The sequence below is a fragment of the Acanthochromis polyacanthus genome, chromosome 23, assembly GCF_021347895.1.
Source record: "Acanthochromis polyacanthus isolate Apoly-LR-REF ecotype Palm Island chromosome 23, KAUST_Apoly_ChrSc, whole genome shotgun sequence".
NCBI classification, from domain to species: Eukaryota; Metazoa; Chordata; class Actinopteri; family Pomacentridae; genus Acanthochromis; species Acanthochromis polyacanthus.
Window position 1 is genome coordinate 10,239,655 of NC_067135.1, and position 24,750 is coordinate 10,264,404.

The 24,750-nt window shown below is 39.5% G+C and overlaps 2 protein-coding genes across 5 annotated transcripts in view; both read left to right on the forward strand.

The window, feature by feature from the left end:
• Window positions 1–34: 34 nt before the first annotated feature.
• LOC110966432 (myozenin-2-like) lies at window positions 35–13,422 on the forward strand. 2 transcript variants are annotated; one of them, XM_022215792.2, is made up of 6 exons: window positions 35–2,090; window positions 2,866–2,955; window positions 3,778–3,944; window positions 7,834–7,978; window positions 11,632–11,815; window positions 12,949–13,422. In XM_022215792.2, exons 2-6 carry the CDS (start codon window positions 2,874–2,876, stop codon window positions 13,172–13,174), a joined length of 804 nt encoding a protein of 267 aa, XP_022071484.1. In that variant the 5' UTR covers window positions 35–2,090; window positions 2,866–2,873; the 3' UTR covers window positions 13,175–13,422. The 2 variants fall into 2 exon arrangements, with proteins under 2 accessions (XP_022071484.1, XP_051799844.1); XM_051943884.1 differs by having other exon boundaries at window positions 35–2,955.
• Window positions 13,423–23,004: 9,582 nt separating this feature from the next.
• Window positions 23,005–24,750, forward strand: part of LOC110949393 (inactive ubiquitin carboxyl-terminal hydrolase 53) — a 33,487-nt gene continuing 31,741 nt past the window's right edge. For all 3 annotated transcript variants that reach the window (XM_022191405.2, XM_022191406.2, XM_051943883.1), the window contains exon 1: window positions 23,005–23,531. The gene's annotated coding sequence lies outside the window, so the exon portion shown is untranslated. The remainder of the gene's footprint in view (window positions 23,532–24,750) is intronic.

The window sequence follows — 24,750 nt, forward strand, 5'->3', positions numbered from 1 at the left end:
TTGTCTTGAATATACAGCAGGTTGGGAGGGGAGGGGGACCGTTCCCATGGTGACCACTGTTACGTAATAACAGTGGGTACCTTCTGTAGCTGAACATTAGAGAAGGGTAGATAAGGGCACAGAGGGAGGTGATAAACAGAAATTATTTCCCTACCAATTTAGATTTAGAAAAAAACTTTGTGCAATTCAAGTGTGCTTTAAAGGATGAAGCATGAGGCAGAATATGAGCCGAGCATACAGCTTTAAAATATTTCTTTCTGTCTATGGGGTTCCTGGCATAGCTTTCTATTTCTCAGGCATTGTAGAATCTCAAAAAATGATGCTTTTTTGAGATTCTAAGATGCTTTACCACCCAACCTTACTTTTCTGCAGTGTTGTGTGCTGCAAATTCCTTTATTTTTCCCATTTTCCAACAAAAGAAATGTACTGTGTAGATGAATTAAACTGAAAAAATTCAATCTGAACATAGTGAAAGTGAGTGAACCCTATTAGTCTTTCATACTTCTTATATCACATGCTGGCATTTAAACACAGATATTATCTGATTGGTCTGCAGGCCTTAAGGGGGCCCTGTTCCCATGGTGGGTGTCACTGAATGTATTTATTGTTGGCTGTGCAAGGCAAATTGTCCAGCGTTGATAAGGACGATTGCAGCTGAAGCAGCTTTATTTTCAATGTTTAAGCTTGCTCAGTGGTTTCCAGGAGTTTCTCTTTTCCCTAAGGTGCTATTGAATTCATGTATATTAGGAGGTTTACGAAACGGTAACACGTTATTGCCCTTTGTGGGTGAAGAATATGGTATTAAAGTTAGAAAAACACCTACTTTGGTACAGATAAACCAAATTTACCAAAGATTTCCAAACATTTACTAAGTTCTGCTCCAAATGTGTTCATTATGTTTATCTAAAATTGGACATTGTTTGAATCTTAATATATGTGAAGATGTATTAAGAGTGAAAATGTAAATTTTTTTGTACAAGTGAACTTCTATTAAGTCTGTACTTGTGCCACTCATACTTACCTCATAGATAAATACTATATTGATCCTGGGGGAAATCTGAGCATCGAGTAGCTAAAAAAATAAAGACATAAAATGATAAACAAACAGAAAAATAAAATATAACAATAATTTAAAGAAAAGATTGTACATTGTACTGTAAAACTTAAGTCATGAAAATGATTCTGTGCAGAAAAAACTATAGAAACTCCACAAAACTATAGAAATTGATTTGATTATCGATGATTGATTTCGCCTTACTTATAGCTAAATGCTGTTTCAACCATTTATTCTATACTTAGCTATTTAAATCGCATATCTATTATGCTTATCTATCTATCTATCTATCTATCTATCTATCTATCTATCTATCTATCTATCTATCTATCTATCTATCTATCTATCTATCTATCTATCTATCTATCTATCTATCTATCTATCTATCTATCTATCTATCTATCTATCTATCTATCTATCTATCTATCTATCTATCTATCTATCTATCTATCTATCTATCTATCTATCTATCTAGTTCCAAGGGTTGGCTTTTATTTTCATCTGCTTACTTTCTGCTCACTGTTTGAAATCTCAACTACAGCTGACTTAATATGTGAATATACATTATTTAACTGTAAATTACAGCTCAGCTTCCGACAATTTTTCCACTTAGGCCCAAATAACTGCAAAAACACCCCCAAGCATACAAATACTCCAGTTTTGAAATCAATGCCCACCATCTGGAGCTATACCACTGGCCGAGAGAGCGATAGATGGAGGGCAAAGCGAGCGGTATAGTGGTAGCGCTCCAAATTTAGTTGCCCCTCTGCTTGTGAACTAAATACCAATGACAACAGACAAACTGACACCCACCCGCTCGCTCATTCAGTCCGTCAGTCGACTCAAGCTTCTGCAGCCCCCTCTGGCCCACCCTCCCCTCCACAAGCCTGGTATCGGGGAGCGGGAGCACCCACACAGGTCGCACTACCCAGTCTGACCCTCTCAGCCTCTCACCTTTCTGACTTCCTACCCCTGAGGAGACAGGCACAACTTAAGACTACTCCTCCTCCCCACCCCCGAGAGGCCTTCAGGACAGGTAAGACATTACTACTCGGGCCTCTCCACAGGTGTGCCATCCAGGTCTGACGTGACACTTGCACTTTGAATCAAGCATGACTCTCACTACCACCTACAGCCTGCATTATGTTTGGTACATTGCTTGCTGTCAGTTTTAGTTCTCTTGAACACTTTTTATATCCATATGTTGCTGGAAAGGGTGCCTCTTGTGGGCTGTATATCCTGATTTTTCTCACATCTGTGTTTAATTGAACTATTCTCTTGTTTAAACTACCTAAAAAAATGTACCACTGATAACAAGCATTTGTGATGAAATGCTCCTTCATTCCTTTGACCCTCGGTGAAATCTATTCAGTAATGGAAAGAAACGCCTGCATTGTGCCCTCTGACACCTTGGTGTAAAGTTTCCACTCTCCTATTTCATCCATGTTTGCTGTGACAGCACCATGTTCTCTACCTGTGTCCTCTCAGCCCACTTGGGTAATTTCAAGTCTATCGATTCCTGGACCTCCTGACACAGCTGACTGCCATGTCTGAAGAGCATGTGCTTCATGTTTAACAGCCTAAGGTTATTTAAAGGGATGTGCTAACTTTGCCCTTTTTGCTGCCACGATAAATTCTATCAGCTCCGGTGGTTCTTTATGCACAGTGTGTATGCTTGATGTTTGCCCAATCAATGGCCAACATGGTGCAGTGCTGCCTTGCTTTTTTTTGTCTCTTGTTATACATTTGAACAGGCTGTACTGATGCGTGCTGTCTCCTGTGACTTTTTGTGTCTCGTCCGAACTCCCCAGGGGCGGCCATGTCACAGTTCTCCACCATGACAAACCGCGAGAGGAAAATGCAGGCAGCAGCAATCTGCAGAGAGGTGCAAGCCCAGGAAGGTAGCCATATCATTTCCTCTTCACTTCCTTGTTGTTCTAATCCCTCTGACCTCTCAGTTTCTTTCGTTGCATCCTCTCTTGGCTTCCGCTTCCATGTCACCTTCTCGTGTTCCGCTCCTTTTGCCCATCTTTTTATTACAAATGGATATAACACCATAATTTACAGGATACTTTTATACTCCAAGCATATTAACTTTTTTGTAAACACCACCTCAGCCTGCTCCACACACTGGACCTTATAGCAAACATGAGCGCACCACATTCTAGAGCAGCATTTGCCAACCCTCTTCTCTCCGACCCCGACTATAAATAAGCAAATGAATACTTTTATGGGCCAAAGAAACTAATCCCTTTGTCGTTGTCCTTTTGAACACGCTATTTCAGGGTGAGGACAACTGCGTGGCCCGGGGGAAAGGGAGGGTCTGAAGGCTACTGACAGCTGAAAGATATTCTGGCAAATTATGCATCTCGCACTTGGATATAGGCCTGTGACATCTCCATGATCAGCATGCAGTAGCGAGCACATGGAGCAAACCACAAAACAAGCACCGAACATGAGTTGATTACGAGGGAGGATAATTCCTCGTTCATCATATTGGCAGGAGTACCAAGTCAGCAATCCATGTGGAGGGCTTTTTTTTTTCGCAGCAGCAGCAGCGTGGCTTTTATTTTTTCTTCCTCTGTGTGAATATAATTTGTATTCAACAAGATTCGATAGGTGGGAGTATACAAATTAGGAAAATGCATTTGTCTTGTCAGAGGTCTGATAACTGTACTGAATGCGCACACAAGATGCTAAGTCTTTTGTCTCCCTCTGTCCAGATGTAGAGATGGATCTGGGGAAGAAAATGAGCGTGCCTAAGGACATCATGCTAGAGGAGCTGTCTCTCGCCTCCAACCGGGGCTCCCGGCTCTTCAAAATGCGCCAGAGACGCTCCGAAAAATACACTTTTGAGAGCATCCAGAATGAAAACAACACACAGCTCAGTGTAAGAAAGACCGTGGTGCAGTGATCACATGTGGGTGATGTCATACAGAAAGCACACATGCACTGCAAGGAACTCCATCTCATTAAGGTGTTTTCATCTAAACTGTGTCTCAAAGAAATCCTCTGACATTTTAGGGGGGAAAAGCACGTTTACTTTTGATGACATGGAAATGAGAAGACCTATTCCACTGTCATGTTTGTGCATTAACAGTGACACTGCAGGCAGCAATAGCTCATATTAGTTTTAACAAAAGATTAGCTAGCTGGTTAGCCGGAAGCGTTCTTTTTTTCATAAGCCATTTCTTGTTTGTTTAAATCCTACAAAACTAAGGTGGAAAAATCCTCTCCCATAAAAATACACCTCCTTTTCACTGTGGTGTTTCTTTCTTTTATTTTACTAGGATTTTTGTTAGGATCAACCTGAGCTTTGGATCTCCCTGAGGTATTCACACATGCATACAAATACATAATGAAGTGAAGGATAAACAAAGTAAACGAAAACAAATATAATTTAAAAAAAACAACTATAGTGTAGAATAATGGAAAACGGCCATCTAATAAAAATATTGTACTTTTCCATAACAAACATACACTTTTCCAGCCTTGATATTATGTAAGATCATGTGGTTTTGTTTTGGGGTTTTTTAGCTTTTAATGTTTAGGGAATGTTATTTACATGCATAAAACACAGAAACTCCCTGTAATAGATATGTGTAGTGAAACAGATATGATAAATTCTATGTATCATGATAAAAAATAGTTTTTCGACAGATTACCAAATGTATTTACAGTAATAAACTTGAATTTACCAGTTTTGTCTTTTAAGTAGAAAATGAATCTGTGTGAAATTACAAAAAAAGTCATTTTAAAAATTTTATTATGATGGATATTCACAATCACATTTTTAAAAAATTATAGTTTTATATTAGACATGTCGATTCAGATCTTATTTTGGCTTTTTTCATTTATTCAATTCAATTTTATTGATATAGCGTCAATTACAGTCAATTTTATAAGGAAAGAATCTGTAAAGTAAGTAGTGTAAAATCTTATATAGAAGTATAAATAAACCAAAGTGCATAAACACGATAAGAACATGAGATAAACAACACAGCATTTCAACTTCAATTTTCATAGAGATTAAATCAAATGTCACATTTTGACACTACAAGCAAAACCAAGCCTTCTTAAACTGGTACTGTCAGTGTAATTTCTTATTACACCTCCAGTTGTGTTTCAAGAATAAATTATCTTGAACCTAAATGCTCTTATATTTTTACACAGTACACTTTACATTCCCATAAGGCATACACAGTTCCCCCTCACTAGACGTAAGTTACACAAAACAATGCTGGAAAATCTTTAATATTTCCTGATATAATATGCATCAGTAATGAGTTCCACCTGGCTAGAATGTGGTGCATTATTTCTGCAATCCATACAAAGCTGCAGAACCAGTTTTTCCACTTTTTTTGTTTTGTTTTGTATGGATTCAGCAAACAACAAGAGAGAGTTTTACAGTGATGATAGGCAGATTTTGTTACCCTGGGACAGAGAAAGTCTTTATTCTAATCTTTGCCTGGCCCTTCCATCATAATTAGCAATTATTAGAGTGGCATTGATCTTTTTAAAGCTCCTGAACTGCAGAACTTACCTGTAAACACACAGAAATCTGCAGCAGATGCAGAACAGGGGCAGTCAACTCACCCACTTTGATTAAGAGGTTATAGTAAGAATTTCACACTGCCTGCGTGTGTTTTCTCCGTGCACGGTCATCCATTTCCCTCTACACATTTCCCCTCCATCACATGAAAAACACTTGCACAATACCTCACATCCTGGTGACGTATATGTGGGAGAGATTAAGCACTTGAAGTGTTTATTTGACTCGTGCTACAGACATGGGGCTGCACAGAATAGTCGTAGTAAAAGTCTTCCAGCTGGTCATAAGTAGCTTTATTAATGTCCCTTTGTGTATGTATGGGCATTGGGCCAAGTCAGCATTTTCTTTTCCCAGCAGTACTTATCTATGGCTGACCTGGTCACACATAATGCAATTTATGTCCCAAAGCTCTCAGTTGAATTGAATCAAGATAAAATAACTAAGTTTCTCTTTGTTATATCTCGTTAATTAGCAGCACTAGCTATATCCTCTTTCATTTAGTTGTGCGGTGGCCTTGTGTACTCTGCAGTGCCCTCTTGAAGTCTGTAGATAAAATAATCATTCTGCTCCAGGGAAGTTTTTTTTCCTCCTTCATCTTTGAAGTGAGAAACACTCGCATATCTCAGTTTGTTTATTGCTCGGGGCAATGGAAGGATTTTGTTTCAAGTTGTCAACATTTCCTGAGGAAGTCCTCGAGTAAATCATCATGAATATCGTTCAGAGGGATGAAAGCTGGCTGCTCAGGCTGCGGTGTAGTTTATCCACGTCCAGAAAACAGTGCTTCTAATGCTGAGAGCAAACGGACAGGCAGGCAGCTTCTCAGTTTGCTCGGGAAACATGCAAAATTCAGGTGTGTGAAATTGAAAGGTGGAGAGTTTGGTCTCGATAAAAATCAGCAATCCTGCTATGCCAGTATTTTACTGCATATGCAAATAGCATTTCATTATGTTTGGCACAAATCTAAATATGTCAGAAACTTTGCCATCTGTCAAAAAAATAACCCAATATGCCACGAGAAAACAGCTTGCAGTCATCTTCCTCAGGAGATGAAATTCACTGAGTTGTCATGCAGTGGCAGATGTTGAACCTTCCATTTTTCTGAAGAGCTTGTCTCATTTTATGTTGATAGCTGATGACTTTTTTGACACAGTCATCCTCAGTAGGTAGCATTTTCCCACATCTGTCATTTCTATCATGGGTGAATTGTGGAAACTAATTAGCCAACATGTTCAATTAGTTCAACAGATAGCACTGAAAGGTGAAATTTGATAGAGAGTTGTTAATTTCCTCATCTCTGGCCTCCTACAGACTCTAAGTCCCGCTTTTTTAACTAGTGTTCAGTCTGAGGAGAGGATTAGAGTGAAACTCGCTGCCCTCTGCAACTGAAAACAATGTTTTTAGAGCAGGAAGGGTTAACCATTATAGCTGCAGGCCAGGCAGCTAATAAAGTGAAACTTTAACTCACTCACACTGTCATTTGAAATGTTTGTTATAAAAACATTGATTACAGATGCTTTAACATTGCTGCAAACACTGTTTTTCACACAAGGATTAATACTCGTCCTTCAAAAACGGCAAACCATTTTAGCAACTCTTTGTTTTTGGGCCTACAACTGCTTTGACTGAAGTTGTTTACCACAGTAGCAGGCAGAAGGTTTCAGATAAAAATCTCTATTGTACACGGAACATATGACAGAATAAAGTGGAATATTCACAGCTGACCTGAAAGATATTTCACTCGATTGGTTGGTGGAGACCAAAACAGAACAAAAAGAAGAGTGAATGCAGCCATGAATTCCAAAAGAAAGATTATGTATTTTATAGATGTGCAACTGTGTGCTGACAAATTTTCAATATCAACTTTAAAAGTGACATTATTGCTTTGGTAGAGATGGAAAAACAATGTTTGTCCTGCTTATTAATTAAAAATGGAAGGTCCTTAATACTGGCTAATTATTACACCAGCTCTGTTATTGCTGACTTTTTCTTTTCTTCTTGATATTAATAGCTTGTCCCAAGTAACCAAACAAATGATTCAAGTACTCAAGAAGCTAGAAATCTAAACATCTACATTTTCAGGATAACTCGGAGCCACTGGACCCTTCAGTTTAAATCTTCAGATGCCGTTTCTGACGTCAGACATTCACTTTAATAAGATTCTGGCAGATAAGAAACTGCGTCAAACTTTCCTCTTCAAGTCAACTGACCTCTTTGATCTTTCTTTTAGAGCACAACGGTTTTCCAAACTGAGAATGGCAGCCCAGCAGACAGCAGCAACAATGAGAACAACTCGGGTGATAACCAGCAACCTAAAGTAACGTGTGATGCACCAGATGCAGGGATGGTGCCGAATCCAGCCAGCATTGCTCCAGGTGGGTGACACTGGCGATACAGTACAATTCAAAACATTTCAAGGACTCAAGATCATGCAGCAGGGTTTTACTGTAGCTAAAGTTCACCGTTGTTCAACTTTGGCCCCTGTTTCTGCAACACACTTTTTGCATTTAACTTGTTTTGTTGTTATGCAGAACTTTGGTTGTGCAGTTTATCTTAAATATGCACATATGTTGAATGTATGAGAGGTGGTGTAGCTCCCAGTGGAGAGCCTCCACTGCACAAAGCTCTAGATGTGCTGTGTTTTGATAAGATTTCAACTGTTTTCATTGTTTGTAGTCACGCAGGCTTTGATCACATAAGAAAACATTCTCTTCTTGCCTGGAATCTGCCGGCCTCAGGCAGAATATGATTACACGTGTTTTTTTATTGTCTCCGCCTGTACTTCTTTCATTTTCTTTCTATCTTCATCCCACTCCTTTGGCTCATGTCTACTCCTCCACATTCCCTCTCTTTCCCTCTGTCTGTTTTTTAACCCACCTTGCAATCAGCTCTTACCATCGTTGTTGAGTTTCACCCACGGGAAGTGTTTCCTGTTTGCATCTCGTGCCACTGATAACATCGGCGCTGCGCTCGCATCCGCCCTCATGTCTTAATTTTTGCCCAGTTGACACAAAACCAATACTGGTTTAAGGATGAATGTGTCTACGCTGGGGTAGGGTGTTATTTCTGGACCAGACACGACCCTGCAGTGTCTGAATGAAGTCACTCCAGCTGTAGCAGAAATTAGGCCAAAGTGCAAAAGGTATCAGATGGTAAGAACTCTTAAAATAGTTCACTCATCCACCCAGGGATGCATGCCCCATGTTCCTGGACTGGAGGCTGTAACACACTTAACTGTAAAATGATATTGCATTTTTACAGTGGTATAAGTTGTAATTCATGCAAAAAGTTAATTACCGTTTATTGATTGCAGTCCTCCACAGTGAATATGAGGTTTATTACTTTATAGTGTCCCTACACTTTCAAGCAATATTGCATTTATTACTCCACCAAGGAACGCAGCAGAGTTATGTGACGATTGGCATACATTTGTCCGTCTGTCAGTCTGTTAATCTGTCTTTCTGTGCGCAACATTGCTCAAAAATAAAACATTAAAGACTTCTGTATCATTGCGAGATAGCAACACGACATCACTGTAACTATGACTGCAAGTGAGCGCTATGTCAGCTGCCTGATGATGATCACATGACTGCAATCCCACTACAAATTCACTTATCAGGACTTACCCGTCAGAAATCATACGACTGAGCAGCCTTGGCAGAATACTGCCCTCTATGATTGCTTTTCTTGTTTAGTTTTGCCACTGCAAACAACATTCACTGTAATTTTCTGTAAATTGCAAATGTTTTATTCTTTGAAAATGTCTAAACACCACTGAATTCTGGACTGTAAATAACAGAAAATAAAAAGTTGACGTAGGGTGAAGGCAGAGGACACCCTGGACAGGTCGCCAGTCTGTCACAGGGCTACATATCGAGACAAACAATCACGCTTGCATTCACACCTACGGACAATTTAGAGTTGCCAATTAACCTGAGCATGTTTTTGGACTGTGGGAGGAACTGAAATGCCCGGTGAAAACCCTGCATGCACAGGGAGAACATGCAAACTCCATGCAGAAAGATTCCAGGCAGGTGGGGATGCAAAGAGGGGATCTTGTAGCTGCAAGGCAAAAGTGCTAACCACCAAGCCACTATGCACCCCATTTTAAGATACATTCACAACTAAATACCAAAACATAACATCTATTCAAAAGCAGCAGTATTTGGCAAGTTGTGGTCAATTAAATATATTTAAGAGGAAAAACTTGGACATATTTATATAGCTATTTCCTACAGTATAGTTCTTTACCAGGCATAAGCACATACTTTAGCATGTAGTAGAACCAAATATGATGCCAGAATGGGTGTCAATACAGCTGGTCCAGCCAAAACTTTATTTTCATATATTTTGTGCCATATTCAACAAGGCATAGAGAAATCACTAAAATGTTGCCATCTGAAGATTTATGCACAAAAAGCCAGCTTGCAGTCTTTTTCTTTATACCTTCAATGCTTTTTGGGATCTTTCTTTCATCTCCACATAAAAGTGGATGTGTCACAGCCCTTTCCCACAAAAATATTAATTCAGCCAAGCGTCCAACCACAAGAACAACATTTCATGGACTCTTTTACACAATGTTTTGTAATAGATTCTCCCCCAAAATCTGTAAACTTCCCCACAGGCCTGTTTGGTCTCTCCTGCTTCCTCCTCAGGGCAAAACATAAACTCAGGAAGGGGGATTGTTCATTGTGAGAGGTTAGGACGTGACACGACGCCCCACGTTATGTAATGCCTGAACTCGCAAGCCCCCCTGAGTGAAGCGCTGCGTTTGAAGGATAGTGCTTTGGATAGGCCTCTCCCATCAACACACACAGACTATGCAGGGAGACATACATGCTGGCATGCACATACGCGCCGACCGAAACACAGGGAAGCTGTCTCTTGATTTGTTTTGCTGTGAACTTTAACTAGGAAAAAAGAGCTGCAGAATGGAAAAAAGGTGGAGGGTTGCAATAACCCCACACTTACTTTTTTCTTCGTAAAAACACTCTAAAAACTAATATTAGGACACAAATACAATCATAATGAATCGGTTTGCATCACTTTTGTTGACTTATGACAACTTCTAATTAATTGAAAGATAAGTTTAACCAACCAACTTAATGGAGTTGGGTGAATTAGCATTTCCTCGACAAATCAATGTCTTGTTACAACAAGTTTTGAAAAATTCAGTTCCTCTACCTTATATTTCCATGTTCTTTTAAAAAAAAAAAAATTAAGTGTTTTGTTCCTAATTACCATAAATGTGAAGACATAGTTGCAACCTGGCAAATGTCGAACTGAATAAGTTGGTTCATTGTAAAATATGTGGATGGACTTGGAATCCTGACCACAGGTTTGAAGAAAAATGAAGTTAGTTTTATTAAGTTACCTCAACATGAATTTACTGTTACATCAACTGAATCAACAACAACTAAAGAGTTATTAAGTCGAGGCAATTTCTAACAGTATCATGTCACCTCAACTCATCCAAATGATGTCTGCAACATAAAAGGCTAATCTAAATAAATAGATTCAACGTTGTGGCTTGCAACCATCCATTACATTAAGTGCCGTGAACAGTCTGAAATGCTGAATTACTCTGTAGGATGAAGACTCCAAGTCCAGTTTAATACGCATACAATGCTGCTAACAATGCTACCAGTGCCAGGTTTTTTTAGATTTCATCCAACACTCAGCACTACAAACTTAGCAAAGTAACTTTGAATTCTGACAGCTGGATATGCCAGCGAGAGGTGAGCTTTTTCAACTTCAGCACTCTGAAGTCATATGATGAGACAGTCAAGCTTGCTCATGACAGGCTGACAGGCCTGTGATCAAAGGGAAGGATGTTTTTTCTTTACACCGCATGTTTACTTGTTGTGTTTTAATTTAGATTTTAAATTTTACCTCATTGCCCTCCATATGCGGAGAAATATCGAATAAAAATGTATAAAATAAAATACATAATGAAAAATCACAGTTCTTTATTTGACAGAGAAAATCCCTCTGTTCATGTGCTGTCTGTGTTGTATAATTTACACAGGATATGGAGGTCCTTTGAAAGACATCCCCCCAGAGAGGTTCAACAGTACAGCTGTGCCAAAATCCTACCACTCACCCTGGGAGCAGGCCATTATCAATGACCCGGCCTTGGCTGACACTCTCATCACCCGCATGCCTGAGCTGGAGCCCCGACCAGACCGACCAGGGTACAAAAGTTTCAACAGGTAACAGCTTCACAGGTGGACGGCAAGCCAGCAATAATGTAAAATTCTCTGTAAAGTGTCAATTTTAAAGAACTGAACTCATGTATGAAATTATGAATGTCGACTCTTTAAACTCAAGGCAGCTTCTGGCCGTTTCTTTGCTCTTGTCACATTTTTACTTACTGTTTGCTCATTTTTCATTACTTTATAAAGTCCTGCACCTCTATGGAAGCAGCACAACCATGGATAGAAGTAGAGAGAACTCAGAAATGTCTCCCATTGAGCACGACGCAGTTATAATGCAATCATAGAAAAGAAAAAGTGAAATTTTTAAGAATTATTTACTTTGCCAAAAAAGTACAGCATTTTCCCAAGAGCCCACAGGCATACATAATACTGGTAAAAGCAATGGTGTCTCTATATATTATAGATATAATACTGCTTAGATTTTTCATTCTTTTCTATACTACCCTCCTATCTGCTCTGTGTAAGCACTGCCTGCAGTTCAGCTGAGTTCACCTGAAAAGTCCCGGAAATTTTGTCACTTGACTGTTGTGTCAAGCGAAGTCAATAATGATTTTGTGATTTCACCAAAGAAGACTGGAATTTGGTTAGTTCAAACAGATTATTTTTTGGCGTTTTAATGAGACATTCTGCATAAAGTGATTGTGATTAAATTGATTTGGTTAAGTTTAACAACTGAACTGCAGTCACATGTGATTAGCTCAAAGATTGTTGAAAATCTGACACGGCTGTCTGTCTTTACATTTTCAAACTTGCTGGATGGTCTGCAGTGTTTGTGTTTTTTTAACATGAACCACCACATGCTGCAGGTCAAACCAAACCAAGTAAGACTATCAGCAATTATCAAATGTGGTTTACTGCTTATAAATGGAACATTTGAGTCATTTAAAAATTGTAACATTGTGTCTCTAAGGATTTATACAGTTGTTCTTTAATTCATCATGTATGCGGGTGCTAAGGGTAAAACAAGTATTGTCCTTCACTTTCCTCAGAACACAGCACTTCTCCTTCTCAGCCACTATATGTCCTCCAGTCAGAATCTTTCTTAGTTGTATCACTTCAAATGTCACGACTGTTTCCTCATTAGCACATGACGGATACTGTTAACACCGTCCCCCCGTCACTTCCAGGGTAGCAACCCCTTTCGGTGGCTTCAGCAAGACGCCCAGACCTGCTCCTATCAAACCCATCCAGGTGGAAACTCTCCCAGAGCTGCCAGAGCTTCAGGGGGAAGCCACGGTGAATCGACCCTCCTTCAACAGATCTGCTCTGGGGTGGGTGTCAGCGGGCGGTCCGGTCTCCCTGCCTACTATCTCCCTTGAGCCTGTGCTTATCCCTGAGTCAGAAGACCTCTGAACCTACAATGAAGTCACACAGAGATGCTGTCTGCTTAGTTGCTTCACCCGAGGTTGTTGTGAGCGTGGTGAAGTTCCTGTCAGCAGAGTGGGGTTTGAAAGAAAGCATCCTGTTCGTGGTTCATGCGAGCTTTCATGCATCATCCACTAGTTTACTAGTGATGTTAAATATTGCACTGCAGAGGAAAATAAATAAATCACATTGTTCAGTAGGTCGACTCACTCCTGGAATAAATCAACATTGTTGTATATTAATGTGCATAAGAATATTTTGTCTTGCAGACACAAGTTTTTGCTCAATAAACTAGTGTAGATGCAAAAGAATAATCTTATGTGATCTTTAATTAACGTTAAGTCAGTCTTCTTCCCTTGAAATTACTGATAAAACGAAAACATGCTTCCGTTTTTGTAACATATTCCACAACATGCCCCCCGGCAGTAAATTTCACATTGACTTGGTATGAGCTGCACTGAAGGCTCACTTGAGTGAGTGATGCTGCGCCTGTGTGCTAGAGTCCAATGCAAACCCATCACTTATCATATCATGTGACAGGCCAAAGATACATGTGAGCCACTGTAACATGCCTCAAGGTTACACTGCTTGACAAATCAAATCTGCTTCTTTGACATGAGTGACTTGACTGATGTGTCTCTCACCTTTCGGCTATGCCCAGTCGAAGGAGTGGGATTGATGGGAGAGCAACATGATAAGTGGTGTCTGCTCCTTATCTGTCTGCATCTTCTGTTTATTCCTGTTAATTCCTCTCAGATATAGCGCATTTAAGCAAACAGACTGAGTTAAACTTGCAGGTTGTACGAGTTTTGCATGGCCTATGTGTAGTAACTTAATCACATTTTGGAGAAAAGTTCGTTATTTAGCCTGATCTTGAAGGCTTGTTGTGCTGTTGTGTTTATACTGAGCCTGACTGAGGTGGTAGAGCAGTTTGTCCACTAATTGCACTGTTGGCTCCTTGGCCCCTCCAGCCGCTCAAGTGTCCTTGGGCAAGACACTGAATCCCAAATTGTTCCCGATGGCAGCTCTGAAACCATTAGAGTGTGAACCCATTGTAAAGCACTTTGTAGCAAAGGTTAAAAGGTGCAATGTAAGTGTGGACTATTTAGAATGTGGGTTGAGTCTTCATTATTTAGGACATAGATAAAGGTCCAGTAAAATAAGAGAAACCTTTTTGTGCATGATGTAAGTGTTAAGCTAACATGTTAATTTTTTATTTAGTGCTGATAGTTTACATATCTGTGGACACTTATTTATTAGATTTACTGTGGAATACTTGTCCGGAGTTTATCTTATCTTGTTTGCTGTCCTGTTCACTCCGACAGATTGAGGCAGATGACCGCCCTCTCAGAGTCTGGTTATCCTGGAAGTCATTTCTTTCAGCTGTTGGTAATGTACAGTCATGGAAAAAAATGATTAGACCACCCTTGTTTTCTTCAGTTTCTTGCTCATTTCAATGCCTGGTACCACAAAAGATATATTCCCTGAAGAATGCTATGAACATGACAAAAAATGCAGCTGATTACCAAATATTTTATGTAATATTTGACATGCTTAAGCTTCATTGTATTCCCAGGGTATATAAGAGGCTATTTTATGTCCTAAGCAGCACTGCACACGTAAAGGCCGAGAGTGGTTTCCTGCTTACATTCAACCTTCAGCACAAAAATATCAAAATGAACAAGAAATTGAAGAAAAGAAGGGTGGTCTCTTATTTTTTTTCCATGACTATAAATAGATTAAAAAAAATTAGAAAAAATAAAAGAAAGAAATGAAGAAAAAGAAAGCTTGCTCAAAGGGGAAGCAGGAACTCCTTGGATTTGCTGTGCTTTGTATATTTTTGTAGGGTTGTAATTTTAGTAACTTAAGTATTGGGTCTTAACCTTAATATTTAACATAATCATATATAATTTTTCTAGATTTTTTAATCCTTAAAAAAAATCAAATCATAAGGAACACTCTTAACATCAAAATTAAAAGCTATGAATTCATAATGCTAATTGCATTTTTCTACTGGAAAGAACTTTGGCTCAATGTCTGTTGCTTACAATGTGTTATTTAAATAACAGCGACTTGATTAAGCTTCACTTAACATAATAAGTGAGGAAAATAGAACAGAAATTTGTCAGAGGATCTTAATTACATTTTCAGGCTTAACCTGGTGCTTCATAATTAATGATGCAACAATGATGCAATGAAACAAAGCTGCTTCGAAGTGGAGAAATAACTGTTTCAGAGATTAATTTCCAGAGTTGCTCCACTCCAGAGTTGCTCCTCTTGAGTAAATGCTAAATGGCTTAAAACCACACACTACAAGGTGAAGAGATGACACCCACTCATGTGACCTTTGACCACAGACTAAGCTTTGACACTGGGAGTAGTTTGTGCCAGTAACTGAAGCTTTAGTGCTCGGTACTTGTGATATGTTTACATTTTACAGCTGAAATGGGACTGATCAAACAGTGATGAATATCAAAGACATTAATTTACAAGATAATATACCGTCAAAAGGATTAACAGTTAAAACAGACAAGTCTCGGTTTCGCAAGTAGGTCGAGCCTGCAAATCATTAAGACAAGGTGTAATGTATTATATAACATTGAATTTGCAAAGTATGCCTGAGCTTTGATATCAGGTAAGTAATTTATGGGTGTGGTTTGCAAGCCAGCTGATTAATTTATTGTGTTTGGTATCAGAGTTAGGTTTTGGTGGAACATTCTAGCAGTTTTGTACAAACACATTTCTTTTTGTTATACTTTTGTCTATTACTGTTAAATCCATTGTCATTTTTACACCAGCTGGTAAATTTGTTCAATTAAATCTACATTTTTACATTTAATTAAAGTAATCAGAAGGTTGGGCGAGAGTTCTTTTACAGCAATAGATGTATACAACATGATAATGAGGAATGATTACTAAGCACCAAATATGCAAAAGCCTATATAGATATTTGATGATTTTGCTGCGTTCTCATAAAATCTTGCATTTTTGCCTGTATAATTTAGTTTAAGTTTGCGATTTGTGATGCTAAAAATGAATTGGGAAATGCCTTTCAGATTTCTCACAGTCCGGCATCAGCATTCCTGGCCTCTGTCAGAGAGCCTTTGGAATGTGCAGCTCCCGGTGCCACTCCCTTTCTGTCCTACTGAATTCCTGCTGCCAGCCTCTTCAGGAGAACTGTGCGTACAGCACATCACCGCCACCACTAGCAGCTCTGCCAAGCACCACAGTAAATATCGAGCGGTGTTTGTCAAAAGCAGGCATGAACTCCCTTTGAACTTTGAATGTAGCCATTATCAAAATGCAGCAACGGAAATATTATTGGCAGGGACTGTAGCGTAGGCTGAGGGTCGAGGGGAGCCAGACGATTCGATTATTAGTCCCCGGCTGCAACTGGTTTCCCCTCAAGCATGTTTGCTTTGGCATGAGATGGCACGGCAGGCGTTGGATTATAGGCTAGGTCGAGAGTTTGTCTGGGACAATAGGGTGGCCCAGTGTTGATAGAGACTGTCCTGACCTGAAAGAATCGAGCTATGTGCAGGAATCAACTCTTGTAGTGGCTCAGTGAGCTCAACCAGAGCACAATGATTTTGGAAACTGCATTTGAAGAGGGAGAAAGAGCACACAAATAGCTGATAAACATCTGAAACAAGAGTGACCGCTAGTTACATAATAGGAACCCTGATAAGAAGAGAACACGCAGTTGTTTTCAACAGGTACCAGAAGCAAGGTAGATGTCAAATTCCACTAAGCTTCATAATTTATGTTGTGATTTTTTTTACCTGTGAGACCCAGCTCGGCCGGAGCAGCTGGCTTTTCGTATCTTTATCAGCAGTTAACAATGGATCCTGCTGCTGATGCGTTCACTGTCATGTTTTTTAGCTGAACTCCCCTGGGTTTCCATCTGCACACACAGCAGCAAACACCGAGTGTGCTGCTGACACAGACAACTGCTAAAAGGTTGAGCCACTTGACCAGCCAATATCCCGAAAGGATTTCTTTAAACATGCTTGGGTCGAGCGAGAAAACAAATGTGCTGTGAAATAACCTCAAGGGCACTGAGCTGTACTTTTGCAGAAGACATATGGCTCTCTCAAAGGGTTTTAGCATACGGACGCACTTTTGAGGAGTTTGCTGTCACGTTTTAGGTGGGATTTATGCTCGTATTTTCCAGCCCACATGTCGGAAATCTGGGATTAACCTTCTAATATTGTTTCAAAATGACCTTGTGACATAAAAATCCACTAAATTACAGACGAGCGAGGCTAATCTCGTGTGCCATCATTTTTAGTTTATGTCTCTCTCATTTGATGACATGATAGACTTGCTGAGGCTGATGAATGGGAGAGGCAGGTGGTCATTCTCACAGGAAAGTGCAAAGCCCAATGGAATATCTAAAAATATGAGCCAACATAAAGCATCCGGGGGGTCAGCGGGGTGGTGTTGGGTTGCCGATGAGGTGAGGTGAAGGCTGACGGGGCAGGCATTCCACTCCTGAAATGATGTGAAATGACCCAGCAGGTAGAACAATTTCACTAGGACGAAAACTGCAATCCCTCAAGAGTGCAGAAGTGCACATTCTGAGCACAAGTTTGTGGCCAGACGAAATGTCTGATCTCCTCTTTAATGCTTATTTTAGGGACAGAAAATGATTGTTGAGTGCAGAGAGGTTAAGTGCACAAAAAGCCACCACTGTAGAGTCCGCATCATGGAAGGATGCACAGAGCTAGGCTAGTAATTATCCTGTACGGGCATATGCACATTCAAAATTGTGCTCCTGTTTACTTGCAAAAGCCCCTGAGACCAATTAGAGCTGCATTCTCTCTCAGTAATCCAGCCGCTGTCTTTTGCCTCAGGGGGCTCATCTATGTAGTACCTGACTGGTCAATATATGTTAACCTCCTCTCTCTAGTTAGTTGCCAGTTGAGAATTATTAACTTCCACAACAAGTTGCTGAACAATCTGTGGCGCTGGCATCTTCAGGTGACTAGTAAATGCTTTTTTCTCATCTAATATAGCTGAAAAAGAGCAGAAAATAGCTTTAAATGTGCTTAGTTTGGAAGGAATAGCTCATTGTGATGGTGCCGTCTGTGAAAGAATAACTAATGTGTCTTATCTGAGTCAATGAAAGCTATTACTTTCCCAACATGCAGCACTGAGGCGGTCGCATGCCTCTCCTGTGTGCTGCAGCTACCGTGGATACGGCAAACACAGCAGTGAAATACATCACAGTCACCACCTTTGGCAGCGCTCCAGAATTAATGTAACATGGTCAATTGCCAAAAAATGATGCTCATGTCATCCACCTCTCTGCAGTAAAACAAAGAGCAAAGCCCTACTTGGGGTTAGAAGGAAAATGCAAGTTTGTGCAAATGTTAGAAAGTGAAATAAATGTACTTAGAAGATGAGCCAAATCTCTCACCTGCTCTCATGGTGTATTATGAAATGCACCCATGCTGGGACCTCATGCTGCGCTTGTGGTAATGCTAAGTCATCATGACAGGACACAAATGCCATTTCACTGAATCTTGTCTGAGTTTTGTTTCCCTCAGACCTTAGTCTGAAAAATTTGACCAAAACCAAAAGGAATGTCCACGTGTCACAAGCAAGAAGTGTACCGAAAAGTGCTGGAACAAAAAGTACTCTCCAAGTACTGTTGACTTCATTATTCTTGAGAAACCTGATTCCATTCCAAAAACTCATCATTAAGAGATGTTAATCCCTGGTTAAATATAGCACAAGTTGCTTCAGAGGCGTCGCCCTCCCGTGGTCCCCATTGTGGCGTTGGAGCATGTCTAATCTCTTACGTAACAACAGGGCATTCACTTCTGTGCGGTTTCTCATTAGTAGTAATTCAATATCAACACAACGTTCACAGAAAACATTACAAGCTTGGCTTTGTTCAGTCATTTTATTCCGTGCACTTTTTTTGCAGAAAGTGACAGAGGCAAAAGCTTGATTGACAGTCTCACAGTCTGAACTCACACTCTTAGTAAATAGCCCCATATTTGTTTGTGTTTGTCAGGACAACTTGTGTCCTCACAGTCTTTTTCATGAGTACAAGCTGTTCCATTTGAATTATTCGCATTTCCCATGATACCTCACACATACAAGCTTGCGTGTGTGTACACAAACATGCACACAAACTAGGGCAATTATTATTACCCAGGCCAAGGCAGGAGCAGACTAAGTTCACATTTTAATGAGACACTAAAAATTTTGCAGTTTGCTATTACTGCAGCAGATAAGACCAGAGGGAGAATAGGAAGCTGGAGCTTTATTTTTTTAATTTGAATTTACTTAAACTACATTCCCATTGTCCGATAAGATTATGCTTAAAAACCCCCTCCAGTCAAAATTATATTTTTTTAACATGCCCATATGATGCTTTTTTATGGGTGAGAGGATAGATAATGAGAAAAATAAGCGGTGAACACCATGGATGACTGTTTTCCACCTTCAGCCAGAGTTTCATATGTAAAAAACTTAAAGAACCAATAATGCCAATTTATAGAGAAATTGTTGGTCCTCTGCTTCTTGTTCTAACATACAATGGTGTAAAATGACATTATGTGAGCCATTTTAAGGCAAAAAATTATTATTTCAATGAAAAAAAGCACTTGTAAATCTGCAACTTTGACACACAAAGATGAGCTTTTATGGGTTAAATTACCAACAAAAGTGGGACCTTAATGAACTTATTCTTGCTTTGTGGTTTATGAGTTTCTTTCAGCCTTTGGATTTTAATTTATATTTGATGTGGTGTGAAAAGGGGCACACTGACCCACGTGATATCATGGATTTTACGGCAGGATGGTTTTGTTACACGTGCAAGTAAATGCTCAAAATATGTTTTCATAAAGCATGCCTTTGAATGATAATAAGCTACACTGACAGCACAAACTCTGAAATAAGTAGCATGTTTTTGTGACACAACTTTCCTTTTGGTGTACAGTGAATATGGATTGAAAAGCCAGGCAGCAGTGCTAAAAATACCCCTCTTCAAATGGCACAATTGGAATTTAGTTGCCCAGTGGTCCAGTCAATACCATCATTAATAAATCTTTACAAAACATAAGCTAACTCGCTCAGTGAACAAAAAGACATTTGATGCTCTGTTTACAGAAAATCTGATTCCATAAAACTGATATGTACGGTATTGTTGTTGCAGGTGAAAATGCAAAAACGGCGACACAAGCAAAGAGAGGATATAGTTTTGTCATCTGAGCTGTGTTAATCCACTGCGTTCAGCAAATCTCTGGATGTTCATTGGGGCTTTCTCAAGGTGAGAAGTCAGGGTAGAGGCACCAGCTCACTGTGGGGTGTTTACGTTGTGCACTGTCTCCTTGCAGAGCTGGCAAAGGGATGATCATTAATCTTAAATTAAAACGCCCTTCACAACGGAATTAAACCTGTGCTGGGCTGTTAGATTTGAGATCAGCGTCCAATTAAGGTCACAACAATTTTTACAGGAAGTTTGCTGATAATTTAACAAATAGGAAGTAGATATGTTTTAAAAAAGAAAAAAAAAACACAATTGTGCCGAAGTCATTCAAAGTGCACAGGAGCCAACCAGGCAGTGACGTGTCAGTGCAATGATACAGCCATTTTTAGATTTTTGGCACCAAGTACGCCAACAATGCTGACAGCGCACATATTGTCAGATTCAGCAGCTGGATTGCAAGCTGTCCACCAAGGTCAGCAAAGAAAAGTTTACGTTTGTGGAACTTGTTAAAGACCCGATCTCTCTGAGCTGTCTGATCCATAATTTATAAGGAGTACAAGATATTCAGTGGCAGCACTTCAAAGCGAGGAGGCTCACCGCCAGGGTGGGAATGTCCAACAATATTATGGGGAGCGTCTCTATTCGAGCACCAGTGATAACAAAACACATCTAAAAAGCATATATATTATCTTTCCCTATAGAATAAGCATATTAGAATATATTCCTGTAGAATCAGCGGTGCACTGAGGGACTAAGTTAAAGCTCACATCACTCAAAAGGATTATTACTACACTCTTGAAGGTTTTTATATTTCAAGAGGAAGCATTATATGTCCCTGGAGGAAATGTGTGCAGAGGGAAATGGCATTGTCTCCTCTATGGTCTCTTTCAAGTACTTCCTGGGGAAAGGCTGGACTGCGCTGATACACAGAGAAACCTCACCTCACACTCCATCACTGTTTCCTCAGCTTTAATGAGTGACTGATGTTTTTATGTCGTCAACACAAAGCTTGCTAGGAACATGGCCTGGTTAAAATAAATGACATACTTAATTACAGACTGTAAAAAGTGGACTGTTTTTTTCCTCTTCTTATAGAGCCCTGTAATTTATTATTGTTTTAAACAATCTACTGGTGTTTTACATATTATCCATGTTTTTTTTTATTAAATGATAAATCATATTCAGCAAAATCACAGGAAAAATATTCATGAACACTATTTTTTTTTTACTATATTTACATCAGCTAAGAAATATTATTTTACAGATGTTACATTGTTTGAAAGGGAATTTACGTATGCTAAGGATTGAAAAAAATGGTAAATCTTATTTTAAAAGATTTCAGTTTTGTTAAATGACAGACAGTATGCAGCAAAATCACAGAAAAACAATGATTATTCATTGACCATCATAAAAATTGTACGTAACATCAGACTAAAAAAAGTATTTACATGTTGTAATTTTTTCTTTCACATCATGTGCCAGCAAAATTACTTTATTATTACTGTTTTTAAATCATCATCAAAACAATATGGGTATTTTTTCTGAAGAAATTTGCTTTCACTTGAAAATTTTAAGGCATATTCTTGATTGAAAAATGGCAAGTGTTTTTTAAATAAAAGATTTTTCTTGTTTTGTTATTTTACAGGTAATACCTCATAAAATCATAGAAAAACAATAATTCAAGTGTTGATTCCACAAAGAATATCCCTCCACTTAACATTTACATAAATGCAAATACAATTACATAAAAAAATTCGCATTTTGCAAATAATAATTTGTATCTTTGCAATGCGTGATTGTAAAATGTCACAATTTTAGTGGATTTTACAGTAAAACGTCATTATTGTACAACTATTTGCAGTTATTGTACCAGTTTTTGAACGTTACAATACAACACTTTTTTTCTGGCACCTTTTCTGACAGATTTTCACAGTTTTCTTGTATTTTTTTTAACCTGTGCACATTTGATAATGGCTCTATATCAACAAGGATTTTCACTGGATATAAGCCAAACACCTAAAAAGTTATTACATGGGATATTTTTACACATCACTTATAATAAATGCCCCCTCTCTGCTATAGAGGAAGCTAATTTTAATTTATAGAGTTATTCCAAATAAAAATGTGGACAGCTCTGGCCATGAAACATAGCAGGACTATTCCACTCATGCTTCAAAAAAATAAAAGTGGGAGAACAGCTTTAATTGTACATTCCTTTCATTTGCTTTCTTTACATAACAGGATCAGACAGATGGTGTTTGAGTAACACCAGCCTTGCATGGCTTTTCCTCCACTCCCAGTTGCACATAATCATCAGTGTGCCACCACATTGTTGGGGTGTAACCATGCAGGTGAATGTTTGACACCCCTAAGAGCATTACTGGCCACTGCAGTGCACTAATACAATGCAAATGCATGCAGGAGTTTTAATGCATCCCCTGCATCCAGATACTTTTTAAGTGCTGGTAAACAAATGTTCCAGTGTGCATGTAATGCTGTCTTTCTCTCTCTCTCTCTCTCTCTTTTGCAGTTGCAGAGTTGTAAACTACACTCTGCACTGTAGTGGGTTGCAAGCTGCACCATAAAGCAACATTAACGAGGCTGCCAGCGGAGTTGGCGCTCTGCAAATATTAGAGTGTGTGTCCAAGCCTGCGCGCTGTGGCTGTAGCAGCGGTGTTACAGTAGTATGGCAGACTGCAGTAAATACAGTGTTGAAGAGGCGGGGTTTGACATCTCGGCGCTGAAAACATCTCTAATCCAGTATTTCAGGTGCCGAAGTCGACTGAGCGACCATTGCTCGCTACCGCCGCGCATCAGCGAGCCGCAGCGGGGACGCACGTCTCGCAAGCCGGAGTAAAAGAAAGAAAAGTGGACGGCTGCCGCTGGTGGACGGTCCGAAGTGGAAATTTCGCGGAGGAAAGAAATAAACCTTTCAACAAAAGCAGCCAGTGAGAGTGAAGTTTCACCGGGAGCACTTTGTTGTCTGGTTTTTTCCTGCTGCTCTGCCTTGACATAACCAGCGACTCCTTCGGCTCTTCTCTCCCGAAACTCAACCAAAACACTCTTGATCCGTGTGTACTGGAGGATATTACCACGTTTTGGGCTTTTATTCTCTCTCATGTGAGTGTGTCCTTTATTTAAGTTTCAATTAAGTTGTTCTTGAAACTTTCCTAGCTTGTGTTTTGCGGCAGTACGTGGGGCGGATGTGCACCTGGAGCTCAGGTAAGTCGGACAGCAGGTAGGCCTAGCGTTAGCCTCAGTTAGCTCACTTATCAAGTTGGAAAATGAGTGTAAAGCAGCACTAGAGTTGCTTCGCCACATTTATACTGTTATTTTCTGTAACTTAAGGTCGTTTATTTCTTCATTAAAGTCGTGACGTTGTCGTTGACAGCTTGCTAGGAGTGAAGCTATGTATCGGTTGGTCATTAAATATTAAAATATGTAGCGAGCATAACAAAATGGAGCCTTCGTCGTGCCATAAAGTGATCATGTGCCCAAAAAAAAGTAAACCCCGCTTTGTCGAAACTATTACAATTTTATCACTGTTTAATTTTTAACTTCTCTGTGGTCTGGGTTAAATGCAGTCCAGTTTTTACCTGTTGAAATAGCTCAAAAGGACCTGTTCAAATCATATAATGCAGTAACTGAAGTTACTTCTGAGGCTATAGAATAACCACAAAAGACATAATTTCTTCATTTTATATGCAAAAGATATCCATAAATTATGTTAAGTACAGTCTAAAACAGGATATTAGACACATCATAGCCCAAACATAGGAGAAAATGTTATAGTATTGCCTATAATCATCTTAAATATCATTCCTAATAACACTGTAAACTGTGACAACACTTGAGTTTCACAAAAGACACACCTTTGCTGTGACCATAGAAATATAGTTATTGTTAACTGACTGTTTGATCCAGATAAAAACAGCTGTATATTAAAAACAGCTTTGACACAAATCACAGCCAGTTTTTTGGCATGACACAGCCCGCTCTCACATTCAGCGTCCATTTTCACACCTTCGTCAATATTTACCAGCAGATACAGCTTTCGGTGTGGCCTCATTACATAATTTTGTGTTTTATATGTGATCAAAGCCACTCAGAAGTTTACAGGAGCTCATTCCGCTTCCTTCTCTGCACCCAGTGAGCTGCTTTCTTCCCCCTATTTTAATTCATTCCGGTGTGAGGACCCCTCTACTCGCATGGTGATGGTGATGAAGCAGTGAGATCACCAGCCCCTATAGACATCATGCACACTCACCCCTCACTGCTGATGCTTTTGGAACATTTCCGTCCGGACCAAGATGGTGAAATAAATATGGAGGCATGCTGA